The sequence below is a fragment of the Capra hircus genome, chromosome 13 (assembly GCF_001704415.2).
Source record: "Capra hircus breed San Clemente chromosome 13, ASM170441v1, whole genome shotgun sequence".
NCBI classification, from domain to species: domain Eukaryota; kingdom Metazoa; phylum Chordata; class Mammalia; order Artiodactyla; family Bovidae; genus Capra; species Capra hircus.
This window is the reverse complement of record NC_030820.1, coordinates 47,417,619-47,431,921: the sequence shown is the minus strand read 5'-3', so window position 1 is coordinate 47,431,921 and position 14,303 is coordinate 47,417,619. Positions and strand designations below refer to the sequence as shown.

Genomic DNA, 14,303 nt, shown 5'->3' with positions numbered 1-14,303 from the left:
CAATAAACAGGGAGGAGACAGGCTTACAACCAGAAATAGTCACTAACTAGGTCAAAGAACTGTCACTAAACTTAAATAATAGACTTTTAAGCAATTCAGTCAGGGAAACTTACAAAAGGGTTGTTGCCTAAATTCAGAGTATGCTTCATAAGAGGAACACTGAAGTCTCCATGACACACAACAAGCCCACATGGCTATTTTCTGAAGTGGTTTTTTATTTATTTATTTTAATTGGAGGCCAATTACTTTACAATATTGTCATTGTTTTTGCCATACATTGACATGAATCACCCATGGGTGTACATGTGTTCCCCATCTTGAACACCCCTCCCACTTCCCTCTTTCTGAAATTTTAAAAGAACAAAACAAAACAAAAAAACAATTCCACTCTCTCCCTAGTGAACCAAGTGTTCCCTGCCTCTAAATGTATTTGGAGGGAGATCAGAAAGAGACTCAGACAAAAGGGCCTCCAGGAAACCACTCCTTGCCCTGGTTTCACCAGGGAGGCTGTCCTTTGAAGTCTCTCCCAACAGTTTCACTTAAATGTTTTTCTCTCCAAAACGAGGAATGATTCCTCAGAGATCCACCAATGGAATGCAGAGAAACAAACTATCACATACGTGTATGTCAGGAGTTTTTTGTTTGTTTAATATTAGTTCTGCTTTAAACTTGCTTCTTACCTGGATCCACATCAGAAGAGCAAGGAATAGAACAAGCTTCCTCAGAACTAAAAGCCTCACTGTTGGTCTCCTGGCTGGGTCTCTGCAACACATAATCCCTTATGTCGTAAGCTGATGGCAGGTCCAAAGCATTGCTCTCCTCTGTCTGGCTACCTGGAGTGGTCTCTTGGGTTGCCATAGTCCTGCATGAAAAAAATGAGACAATTCAATATAGAAGGCATTGCATGAGAGAAGCCTCCATTACAGCCATGGCTTAAAGCAACTTAAAGGCCAAACACCAGTAGAATCAGAATAATTTACTTTCCTGTTATTAACGGTTTTCTTTGTCTTCATTTTAGATCCAGTATTTTTTCACTATGTCTCTCCATTATGAGAAATAAATAATTACCAGTACAGAAAGAAACCATAAATAATTTCAGCTGGAAAATGAACTGCATGTCTGATAAGGATAAAATACTGTGCACCAGTACAATCCAAGGACTGAATAAATGTTTAACAATATGGGAAACTGTCCATATATATTAAATGGAAGAAGATTTAAAAACTACAGGTAGGGTTTCATCCAGATTTTATAAAATATCATGTGTGAGATGCGTGTGTATGAAATATACAGACCTATAGCTAGAAAGGGCTTTCCAAGTGGCACTAATGGTAAAGAACCCACCTTCCAAAGCAGGAGACGTAAGAGACTAGAGTTCAACCCCTGGGATGGGAAGATCTCCTGGAGGAGGGCATCGCAACCCACTCCAGTATTCTTGCCTGGAGAATCTCATGAAGAAGAGCCTGGAGGGCTACAGTCCATAGGACTGCAAAGAAGAGGACACAACTGAAGTAACTTAGCATGCATGTACACACCCACATGGCTAGAAAAAACAAGTCTGGAAGGGTATGAAAAGTAAAAGTGAAAGTGTTAGTAGCTCAGTCATGTCCAACTCTTTGTGACCCCATGGACTGCAGCCTGCCAGGCTCCTCAGTCCATGGAATTCTCCAGTATACTCCATCTTAATTCCAGTGATAATTAATTCAGTGGTTTAATTCTTGGGTAGTGAGATTACAGGTGACTTGCATCTTCTTCTGTAACCTTCAGACAACTGTTAACATGCCAGGCCTCGAGGATACAAAGGTGAGTATGATAGATACTTCCTTTGAGTTGCTTACGTTTGGATGATCCAAACACAGAGACAGATAATGCTAACACCATGTTAAGGTGGAGAGACACCCAGAGAAGGGCAATAGGCCTTCTGAAGGAGACTGTCCCCAGGCATGGGGCAGGCCATGGCTGGCTCCCAGAGGAACTAGCTTGGCCCACTCCAAGTAGCAAGGGGTGTCGGAAGTGCGAAGTGAGAGTCAAGGACAGTCACATATTGGTTAACTGGGGAGGGACAAACCTCTGGTTGCAGATGGATGGCCATGGGACCTCTGCTCTTCCTTACCAGCTCTAGGAAGGACAGCAAGGCTTGGCTTTGTCAACAACTTGGATACACACATCCTCTAGCTGAGCTCTGAAGACCTCAAAGGCGGATTACTGGGTCTAGCATTTGGACATTTCTTGTTAAAAACTAGGTGTCCCTTACCCCACCTGGTTAATGTCTACCTGAGGAACTTTGAGTATGATAGATACTTCGAGTTGCTTACGTTTGGATGATCCAAACACAGAGACAGACAATGCTAACACATGATAAGGTGGAGAGACACCCAGAGAGGGGTAGAGCCTTTGGAAGGCTCTTTGCCAGCCCTGCCCACCTCTCTGTAAAGTAATTATAGGCCTGGGGAGATCGTGGACCCTCTGCTACTCTCTGCCTCATCAGCTGTCATCAGTAAACCTTACTAAGGTCAACATTATGCCTTGTGACTGCCGTGGGCCATCAAGCACCACGAAGAGAAGACACGTGGTCAGATCTGCAGATTTGGCAGCCGAACAGCAACGGATTTGCAGGGCCTAAGTAAGCCCAGCGGCAGGCAATTTCAGAAGCAACAGGAATTCAATCACCTGCTGTGGTCCCAGGGAGGAAGAGCATGTGAATGAGGGCAGGACACTAGCAACCAAGAGCAAAGGGCAGGTTAAGAACATATTTAGGAACAGAGATGAGTGTCAAACTTAATAACTAAATGGATAAAGGGGCTAAAGAGGACCCAGGAGTCAACAAGGAGTGACAGCTTCAGTGATGGGGCTATATTATCAATTGACTTAGAGCAGACAGGAGAAACACAGGCTTGGGAGGAGGCAGTATTCCAAATTATGGAATACTATCCAGCTGTTAAAATGACAGTCAGAACTTAAAAGATGTATGTCTGAATGACAGAAGCAATTTCAGAATAACATGAACAGTATACTAATATGAGAAGTTAACATTTATTGAGTGCTTATTGGAAGCCAGGCACTGTGCTAAGAGCTTCCTCCACAACAGTCCAGTGAGGCAGGCAATCTTATTACATATCACCCTCATTTACAGTCAGATAGTCAGTCCCCAAACACAGCAGAAGCAGAGTAACTCACCCAAGGAAACCTGTGTAGAAAGTATCAACCTAGGATGAACCCAGCTCCAAGACCTGCCAGCCTTCTGTGCCTGCAGAGCCTCCTGACTGCAGCCCAAGCTACCACCTGATCAGGCAAAAATAGGGAGGTATAAAAACAAATCAACAGAGAGACATGGCAAGGTCATTCTTGTCTCAGGGCACCCAGTCACATGCCATTGTGGACATTCCTTCAGGCAGACAGTGAGCCAAGACATCAGCCGATTGTTTCTGAAAGGAGTGATCAAGGTTCCCAAAGAGTAAGAACATCCTGTCTTTGCACAGGTGCTGAATTAGCCTACTAAGCCTGAAGTTTCAGCAAACATATCTGCTGCAGGCATCTGTGGCTCCTCCTTCTGCTCTCATCTTACCAAACACTGCTCTAGAGGCTTCTGGAAGGGAACAAGCAGGTCAGTGAATGACAACCAAGTATCCTGCCTGTCTACAAAGGTATCTTGGAATCAGCCAAGGGTCTCCTGCATTGCAGGCAGATTCTTAACCAACTGAGCTATGTATGTGGCTTACATACATACAATGTAATATTCTGCCATATAAAAGAATAAATCTTGCCATTTGCAGCAATGTGAATGGACCTAGGGAGAAGGCAATGGCACCCCACTCCAGTACTCTTACCTGGAAAATCCCATGGGCGGAGGAGCCTGGTATGCTCCAGTCCATGGGGTCGCAAAGAGTTGGACACGACTGAGTGACTTCACTTTCACTTTTCACTTTCATGCATTGGAGAAGGAAATGGCAACCCACTCGTGTTCTCACCTGGAGAATCCCGGAGACAGGGGAGCCTGGTGGGCTGCCGTCTATGGGGTCGCACAGAGTCGGATACAACTGAAGCGACTTAGCAGCAGCAGCAGCAGAATGGACATAGAGGGCATTATAAATGAAATGAGTCAGAGAAAGACAAATACTTTATGATCTCTCTTATATGTAGACTCCAAAAAAGCTTTATATATATATATATATATATATATGTATATATGTATATATATATATATATATATATAATGTATTCACATGTGGCTTCCCTGATAGCTCAGTTGGTTTTGGTTTTGGATTAAAAAAATCACTGCCAAGACCTATATCACCTCTATTTTCTTATAGGATTTTTACTGTTTTAGGTCTTAAATTCAAGTCTTTTATCCATTTGAGTTAATTTTTGTGTATAGTGGTCCAGTTTCATTCTTTTACATGTAGCTGCCGATTTTCCCAGCACTCTGTATTGAAAAGACTATCCTTTCCCCATTGAATATGCTTGTCTCCTTATCATAAACTAACTGATCATATATGTATAGGTTTATTTCTGAACTCTCTATTCTGTTCTACTGATGTATGTGTCCGTTTTTATGCCAATACCATACTGTTTTAATTATTATAGCTTTGTAATATAAATCAGGGAGCATGATACCTGCAGCTTTGTTCTCAAGATTGCTATGGCTATTCAGCATCTTTCATAGTTCCACAAATTTTAGTGTTTTGTTGTTGTTTTATTACTGTGAAAAATGTCACTAGGATTTTGATAGATATTGCATTAAATATCATATTGTTTGGGGTAGCATGGACATTTTAATATTAATTCTTTCAATCCATGAACACAGAATCTTTCATTTATTTGTGTCTTCTTTAATTTCTTTCATTAATATCTTATAGTTTTCACTATACAGATCTTTCATTTTCTTGGTTAAATTTATTCCTAGGTAAAAACAAAAAAATTTTTAAGAAGAAAATTTATTCCAAGGTATTTTATTCTTTTTGATGCAACTGTACATGGGATTATAGTCTTAATTTCTCTTTCCAGTAGTTCACTATGTAACAAATTTTTTTGTGTTGATTTTGTATCTCACAACTTCGCTGAATTTATTAGTTCTAATGGTTTGTTGACGGAGGTTTTAGGGTTTTCCATTCATAATATCATGTCATTTGCAAATAGTGACGGTTTTACCTGTTTTCCAATTGAGATGCCTTTCGCTTCTTTTCTTGCCTAACTGCTCTGGCTATAGCTTCCAATACTATGGTGAATAGAAGTGGCAAGTGTAGCCATCATTGTCTTGTTCCTGACCTTAGCTGTGGGCTTGTCACACATGGTCTTTGCCTAGATTTCACAATTAACATTTTACTATGATTCTCTTTTTCAGATACAGCTATCCAACCCTCTATTACTCTATCAATTCTTATTTGTATACATATTTCCATTTAAAATTTGATAATAATGAAAGCTTCTGAGGGGATGCTTAAGATATAATCAGTTTGCATTTTCAAAGGCTCACTCTGTCAGCCGAGTGAAACACGAATCAGAGGAGAGTAAGCGTGAAGCAGGGAACCCAGCTGGGAAGATCTGCAGAAATGCCCTAAGATATGCAGGGGCTCTGGGCTGGAGAAACAGATCTCACTCTTTACCTGTCATCCTGGGCGGCCACTTAACCTCAGTTTCCTCATCGATAAAAATGGTTGTCATAAGAATTATACAAAATTTATGCACATAGAATACTTAGTATAGTCTCTGCACTCAATAATGGCTAGCTTCAAGAAGTCAAAATAGTAATAATTAAAAAACAAATCATAAGCTCCTCTCTTCCCAGACTATCACCAGCCCATTTGCCCCTCTATTTCCCATTCTGTAGCCATCTTGCTTCTTTCATTCTTTACCAGTATATTCTACGGTCTACAATCTTATTAATACCCTCATCTTCCCCACCCTCCCCATCCTGTCTTTTCCTCAACTATCTACCTACTGGACATGAGAGTCATCAAACAGGTGAGGGCAGACTGACTCACTCTAAGTATCTGAGTACCCACATATAATGGGGTGTCAGGGCAAATAAATCCTGAGATGTTTATTTCATAACTTCCTCTCAGTCCCCTGCTTTTTAAAAATATTTACTTATTTGGATGCCCCAGGTTTTAGTTGCTGCATGTGGAATCTAGTTTCCTGACCAGTGATCAAACCCAGGCCCTTTGCATTGGGAGCACAGAACCTTAGCCACTGGACCAAAGGAAAGTCCCTCAACACTTCCATGTTTTCTCTGAGTGAGTGAGTGAAGTCGCTCAGTCACATCCGACTCTTTGCAACCCCATGGACTGTAGTCTATCAGGCTCCTCCATCCACAGGATTTTCCAGGCAATAGTACTGGAGTGGGTTGCCATTTCCTTCTCCAGGGTATCTTCCCAACCCAGGGACTGAACCCGGATCTCCCTCATTGTAGACACACACTTTACCATCTGAGCCACCAGGGAAGTCCTTATGTTTTTTCTACTCTTCTTCAATTGGACCTTCCCCATCACTCTCACAACTTTCTCTTCATTTCAATAGATCATCTTTCTTCCCAAATGACAAGGAAACAGAATCTAGCAGAGGAACTTCATCTCCACCAAAACATAATAAAGGCTCCCATATCTGTGCTCAGTCATGTCCAACTCTTTGCAACCCCATGGAATTGCAAAGCACTTCTGTTCATGGAATTTTTCCAGGCAAGAATACTAGAGCAGGTTGCCATTCCCTTCTCCAGGGAATCTTCCTGACCTAGGAATCGAACCTGGGTCTCCTAAATTGCAGACAGATTCTTTACCATCTGAGCCAATTGTGTGGCAAAGGCCAACCACTATACCTGGGCTTTAGATTCAACTCTCTGGACCTTTCCAGAAGCCTTAAGTGACGATAATCCCTTCTCTGGCTTCTGTTTCACTGGATCTTCACTTACACTTTTTAAATCACTCCCATTTTCAATAAAAACTGGTATGTACAAGAATGTCCTTATTCTTTGGAATGGTACCCAAATATTTTAGCTTTAGAGAAACATGATGTCTGCAACATATTCATTTATATTTTTGTTGTTGTTCAGTTGGTCAGACTTGTCTGACTCTTTGTGACCCCATGGACTGCAGCATGCCAGGCTTCCTTGTCCATCAGCAACTCCTGGAGTTTGCTCCATGAGTTTGCAAACTCATATCCATTGAGTCCATAATGCCATCCAACCATCTCATCCTCTGTTGCCCTCTTCTCCTTGCCCTCAATCTCTCCCAGCATCAGAGTCTTTTCCAATGAATCAGCTCTTCACATCAGGTGGCTGAAGTACTGGAGCTTCAGCTTCAGCATCAGTCCTTCCAATGAATATTCAGGGTTCCTTTTCCTTTAGGATTGACTAGCTTGATCTCCTTACTTGATCTCCTTTTCCTTTAGGATTGACTGCTTGATCTCCCCCTATCCAAGGGACTCTCAAGAGCCTGAAGAGAAAGTGAAAAGCAAAGGATAAAAGATATACCCATCTGAATGCAGAGTTCCAAAGAATAGCAAGGAGAGATAAGAAAGTCTTCTTAAGTGAACAATGCAAAGAAATAGAGGAAAGCAACAGAATGGAAAACACTAGCGATCTCTTCAAGAAAATAAGAGATACCAAGGGAACATTTCATGCAAAGATGGGCAAAATAAAGGACAGAAATAGCAAGGACCTAACAGAAGCAGGAGGCATTTAGAAGAGGTGGCAAGAATACACAGAACTATACAAAATGATCTTAATGACCTGGATAACCACAATGGTGTGGTCACTAACCTAGAGCCAGATATCCTGGAGTGTGAAGTCAAGTGGGCCTTAAGAAGCATTAATGTGAACAAAGTTAGTGGAAGTGATGGAATTCAAGCTGAGCTATTTAAAATCCTAAAAGATTATGTTGTTAAAGTGTACTCAATATGCCAGCAAATTTGGAAAACACAGCAGTGACCACGGGACTGGAAAAGTCAGCTTTCATTCCAATCTCAAAGAAGGGCAATGCCAAAGAATGTTCAACTACCCACAATTACATTCATTTTGCATGCTAGCAAGGTAATGCTCAAAATCCTTCAAGCTAGGCTTCAACAATATATGAACTGAAAACTTCCAGATATGTGTACATGTATAAGAGAGAGAATGATAAAGTAAATGGGGCAAGTGTAGACAATTGGTGAATCTGGAAAATGTTATTTGAGAGTTCCTTGTACTAGTCTTGCAATTTTCTGAAAGGGTAAAATTATACCAATATGAAAAGTTGTAAGAAAGTAAAGCAAAAAGAAAACCTTTGACACCTGCCTTCCTTACAGCCAATCTCCTCTCACTTCCACAGACTTCTCAGGAGTCTAGAATTGGCTCATTTCCTCATCTCCACCAACTCAATCTCTCCACCATAACTTCTAGAAACTCCTTCTTCTGACATTCTTTCTTTACGTTTCAGGAATCCACTCATCGGACTGACATCCCATCTCTGCCTGCTCTGTGGTTCATCTTCCATCTCCAACTGGACTTCTTCAAGGATCAGTCCAAGGCTTTCTCTTCTTCTTTACTCCTCTGAAACATTAATTACCACTCAGAAATGTCTAGTCTAGTTCCCCAACCTCAGAATCGTTTCTTTCTGACAGGTTTTCCAACAAGCCCTGCTTCTTCCCACTGAACCTATCCTTCCTTCTTGTAGATAACTATCCTAAAAAGTGGAACACTTCCAAGTTTACTCTATGAGCCCAGTATTATCCTAACACCAAAACTAGACAAAGACATCACAAGAAAACTATAGACAAATATTATGAATACAGACAAAACTAGCAACATATAAAAAGGATTATACTCTGTGATCAAGCAGAACTTACCCCAGAAATGCAAAGTTACTTTAACATCTGTAAATCAATGTAATACACTATAATAGAATAAGGGACAAAAACCACAACAGACACACACACACACACACACTCACAATAATTTGACAAAGTCAAATACCCACTCGCTATCAAAACACTCAACAAGCTAGGAATAGAAGGGAATGTCCTCAATCTGATAAAGAGCAATTTTTTTTTTTCCTGGCCACTCCTTGCAGCATGCACAACTTCCCCTAACCAGGGACCAAATCCATGCCCCCTAGCCACTGGACCACCAGGGAAGTCCTAAAGGGCATTTTTTTTTTTTTCTAAAGGGAATTTTTGAAAAACCTATAGCTAGCATGGAACTTCATGGTGAAAGACTGAATGCTTTTGCATTAAGACTGGCGACAATATTAACTGCTTTCATAATTTCTATACAACTTGTACTGAAGGTTTTAGCTGCACAATTAGGCAAGAAAATGAAATAAAAATTTTCCAGATAGGACAGAGAAAAGTAAAACTATTTCTATTAGCAGAAGACATGATCTTATGTATAGAAAGTCCCAATGAATCCACTTAAAAAAAACTAGTAGAATAAATAAACAAGTTAATCGAGGTTGCAGGATACAAGATTAACACAGAAAAATCATTTGTATGTATATACACTAGCAGTAAACAATCTAAAAATGAAATTAGGTCTTCCCTAATGGTCCAGTGGTTAAGAATTTGTCTGTCAATACAGAGATAACAGCTTTGACCCCTGGTCCAAGAAGACCCCACATGCCTCAGGGCAACTAAGCCTTTGCACCACAACTACTTAGCCTGTGCTTTAGAGCCCATGTTCTACAACAAAAGAAGTCACCACAACGAGAGGCCCATGCACTGCAACTGGAGACTAGCCCCAGCTCGTCGCAACTAGAGAAAGCCCAGGCGAAGCAACAAAGACCCAGTGCAGCCAAAGATAAATAGAATAAACAAAAATAAATTGTAAAAAAGATAAACATAAAATAATAATATAACTTCATTTACAAAAGCATAAAAAGAATAAAATAGTGTAGCTCAATCATTAAAGACTCTGCCTGCAATGCAGGAGACCTGAGTTCTATTCTTGGGTTGGGAAGAACTCCTGGAGAAGGAAATGGCAACCCACTCCAGTATTCCTGCCTGGAGAATCCCATGGACAGTGGAGCCTGGTGGGCTCCATGAGTTCATGAGGTCTCAAGACTTGGACACAACTTAACAACAAAACCACCATACATTTAACGAAAAACATGTAAGGCATGTACACTGAAAACTATTTTAAAATGTTGAAAGAAACTAAAGATCTAAGTGAATGGAAAGACATCCTATGTTCACAGAATAGAACACTTACTATTTTAAAATGACAATATTGCCCAAACTGATGTATGGATCAATACAATTCTTACAAAATCTGTTGGCTTTTTTTAAAATTTGCAGATGCTGACAAAACTATTTTTAAAATTCATATGGAAATGCAAGGGGTCCATAAAGCCAAACAATCTTAAAAACAAAGAACACGAAGTTATAGTATCCATAGTTTTCGATTTCAAAACCAACTACAAACAAGCAAACCACCATCTACAAGCTTCAGTAATCAAGGCTGTAGGATTGACATAAAGACAGTCATAGAGGTCAATGTAATAAAACTGAGAGTTCTGATGTAAAATTTTATATTTATGGTCAACTGATTTTCTCCAGCATGCAAGACAATTCCAGAGGACAAAAACAGTCTTTTCAACACTGAGACAACTGGATATCGATATACAAAAAAAGGTAAAATACCTCAAGTACTTTGGAAAACAGTTTAGCAGTTCCTCAGTTGTCAGAGTTACACTTGGATCAGGCAATTCCATTCCTAGGTATCAATATATATATTCAAGAGAAATAAAAACATGTGTCTGCACAAACTGTACACAGATGTTCATGTGTGCATGCATGCTCAGTTGCTTAGTCATATTTGGCTCTTTTGAGACCCCATGGACTGTAGCCCACCAGGCTCCTCTTCTCATGGGACTTTCCAAGCAAGAATACTGGAATGAGTTGTTATTTCCTCCTCCAGGGGATCTTCCCTACCCAGGGAGCAAATCTGCGTCTCTTAAGTCGCCTGCATTGGCAGGCAATTTCTTTACCAACAAGCCACCTCAGAAGCCCCCACAGATGTTCACAGCAGCTTTATTTATAAGAGCTAAAAAGGGGAAACAATCCAAATATCCACCAACTGGTGAATGGATGAATAAAATGCGGGGGGCACTAGTGGTAAAATGCCTTATGGCAGGAAAAAAGAGAGAAACTAAAGGGCCTCTTGATGAAGGTGAAAGAAGAGAGGGAAAAAGTTGGCTTAAAACTCAACATTTAAAAAAAGAAGGTCATGGCATCTGGTCCCATCACTTCTTGGCAAATACATGGGGAAACAATAGAAACAGTGACAGACTTTATTTACCTGGGCTCCAAAATCACTGTAGAAGATGACTGCAGCCACGAAGTTAAAATTTCATTCTTCCTTGGAAGAAAAGCTATGACAAACCTAGACAGCATATTAAAAAGTAGAGACATTAGTTTGCCGACAAAGGTCTGTCTAGTCAAAGCTATGGTTTTTCCGGTAGTCATGTACGGATGTGAGAGTTGGACCATAAAGAAGGCTGAGCACCGAAGCATTGATGCTTTTGAACTGTGGTGTTGGAGAAGACTCTTGAGAGTTCCTTGGGCTGCAGAGAGATCAAACCAGTCCATCCTAAAGGAAATCAACCCTGACTATTCATTGGAAGGATTGATGCTGAAGCTGAAGCTCCAATACTTTGGCCACCTGATGCAAACAGCTAACTCATTAGAAAAGACCCTGATGCTGGGGAGGATTGAAGGCAAGAGAAGGGGAGAACAGAGGAGGAGATGGTTGGAAGGTATCACTGACTCAATGGATATGAGGTTGAGCAAACTCTGGGAGATGGTGAAGGTCAGGCAAGCCTGGCGTCCTGTGGTTCACGGGGTCGCAAAGGGTCAGACACGACTGAGCGACTGAAGGACAACTAGTGGTAAAGAACCTGCCTACCAACGCAGGAGATGTAAGAGATGCTGATTCAATCCCTGGGTGGGGAAGATCCCTGGAGAAGGTCATGGCAAACCACTCCAGTATATTTGCCTACAGAATCCCATTGATAGAGAAGCCTAGTGGGTTATGGGACATAGGATGGCACTGAAACAACTTAGCAAGAACACATGCATATGAATATAAGGAATATTTTTCTGCAGTAAAGGAATTAAGTTCCAATACATGTTAGCACAAGAACAAACTTTTAAAACATTATACTTGGTGAAAGAAGCTACTCAAGAAAGACCACACATTGTATGATGGCATTTATATCAAATATGCAAACAAATCTATAGAGACAAAAAATTGACTAGTAATTGCCTAGGACTCTAGGGCCCCAGGAGGCCCTTCTGAACAGACAGTGACTGCTAACTGATAATAGGGTTTTTCTTAGAGATGATGAAAATATTCTAAAATTAGACTGTGAGGATGGATGCACAATCCTGGGGGTATATGAAAAACCACTAAATTTTACACTTTAAATAAGCAAATTTTATAATACGTGAATTATAGTTTGGAAAAATTATTTTAAAAAGAACCAAAGCTCATCTAGACACACTGAACGCAAATTCTGGGGCTTCCGCAAAGGGTTGGCTGCAGAGGCAGTGCTGGAGAAGGCAGTGGCACCCCACTGCAGTACTCTTGCCTGGAAAATCCCATGGACGGAGGAGCCTGGTAGGCTGCAGTCCATGGGATCGCTAAGAGTTGGACACGACTGAGCGACTTCACTTTCACTCTTCACTTTCATGCATTGGAGAAGGAAATGGCAACCCACTTCCAGTGTTCTTGCCTGGAGAATCCCAGGGACTGGGGAGCCTGGTGGGCTGCTGTCTATGGGGTCGCACAGAGTCGGACACAACTGAAGCGACTTAGCAGCAGCAGCAGCAGCAGCAGAGGCCGTGCAAGGTGGGGGTAGGAGGGGTTTGGGAACTTGCCAGGGAAATCGGCCATAACTTCCCAATTATGAAAGAACGGTTTCCTAATTGCCTAGAGAATCTCCGCGATGCGTCGCGAAGAGGCCCCTCCCCCCTCCCTCCCTCCTCTCAATAGAAAGCCTTCAAGAGTCCGCAGAGAAAATTGGCCCAGAAAAGTCGCCAGGTCCCAGTTGCACTCACCACCGGGCAGTAGCTGCAGTCTGGAACCGGAAGCGGTTGCGCCACGTTTGTTATGGGAAAAGTGAAGTTTAAAAGGAAGTCACCAGAACCATCTTTACTTAGGGCAGGGAAGAAAGGGGAAAGGCAATTACAGGCATCTTGACTGAGGGCATTGGCCCTGTCGATGATGCGTTCCTGGAAGGAGTAGTTTGTTCAATTTCTAGAGGTTTATTGATCAATGTGCTTGAAAGTGAAAGTCGCTCAGTCGTGTCCGACTCTTTGCGACCCCATGGACTATACAGTCCGTGGAATTCTCCAGGCCAGAATACTGAGGTGGGTAGCTTTTCCCTTCTCTAGGGGATCCTCCCAACCCAGGGATCAAACCCGGTTTCCCCGCATTGCAGGGGGATTGTTTACCAGCTGAGCTATAAGGGAAGCGGAAGAATACTGGAATGGGTAGCCTAACCCTTCTCCAGCGGATATTCCCGACCCAGGAATCAAACTGAGGTCTTCTGCAATGCAGGCAAGTTTTTTACCAAATGAGTTATCAGGGAAGCCTGGTGTGCTTGGTGGACAGGAAATGGCATAGGAAAAATGTTTTAAATTTTTTAAAATCTGAATGTCTATGTTTAAAAAAAAAGTGGAGTGAAATTAATAAAAAGAATGTTAATATTTCAACATGTTGCATTTAAGTAGCTCTACACAACTGCTAGAATTGCAGGATCGTGCCAAAGACAAATGAGAGTTATTGTTCCATCCCACTATCTCCTTGAAAGCATTCTGTGCACTCACAGCCTCCTGTAGATGCTTACACTGGGATTTGTTGTTTAGTAGCAAAGTCGTGTCCAACTTTTGAGCCCCCATGGACTGTAGCTCACCAGGCTCCTTTGTCCATGGGATTTCCCAGGAAACAATACTGGAGTGGGTTGCCATTTCCTTCTCCAGGGGATCTTCCTGACCCAGGGATTGAACCCCAGTGGCAGGAGGGTTCTTTCCCACTGTATGTTGGGATAGAACCCTGTAAATAAGGAGTCCTATCCAACCAGTCCATTCTAAAGGAGATCAACCTGGGGATTTCTTTGGAAGGAATGATGCTAAAGCTGAAACTCCAGTACTTTGGCCACCTCATGGGAAGAGTTGAGTCATCGGAGAAGACTCTGATGCTGGGAGGGATTGGGGGCAGGAGGAGAAGGGGACGACAGAGGATGAGATGGCTGGATGGCATCACTGACTCGATGGACGTGAGTCTGAGTGAAGTCCAGGAGGTGGTGATGGACAGGGAGGCCTGGCGTGCTGCG

General features: G+C 41.8%; 1 protein-coding gene across 7 annotated transcripts in view; it reads right to left on the bottom strand.

Annotated features, from left to right (window-relative positions):
- The window catches only part of C13H20orf196 (chromosome 13 C20orf196 homolog), a 108,170-nt gene extending 95,111 nt beyond the window's left edge, over window positions 1-13,059 (bottom strand). The window contains exons 1-3 of one of the 7 annotated variants that reach the window (XM_018057370.1): window positions 13,027-13,049; window positions 3,178-3,282; window positions 681-862 (exon numbers count right to left, since the gene is read on the bottom strand). In XM_018057370.1, the coding sequence (XP_017912859.1) occupies window positions 681-858 (178 nt within the window). In that variant the 5' untranslated portion in view covers window positions 859-862; window positions 3,178-3,282; window positions 13,027-13,049. Of the gene's footprint in view, window positions 1-680; window positions 863-1,344; window positions 1,395-3,177; window positions 3,813-6,811; window positions 7,083-13,026 lie in introns of those variants that run through there. The other 6 variants (XM_005688171.3, XM_005688172.2, XM_013968685.2 and 3 more) reach the window with 6 other exon arrangements.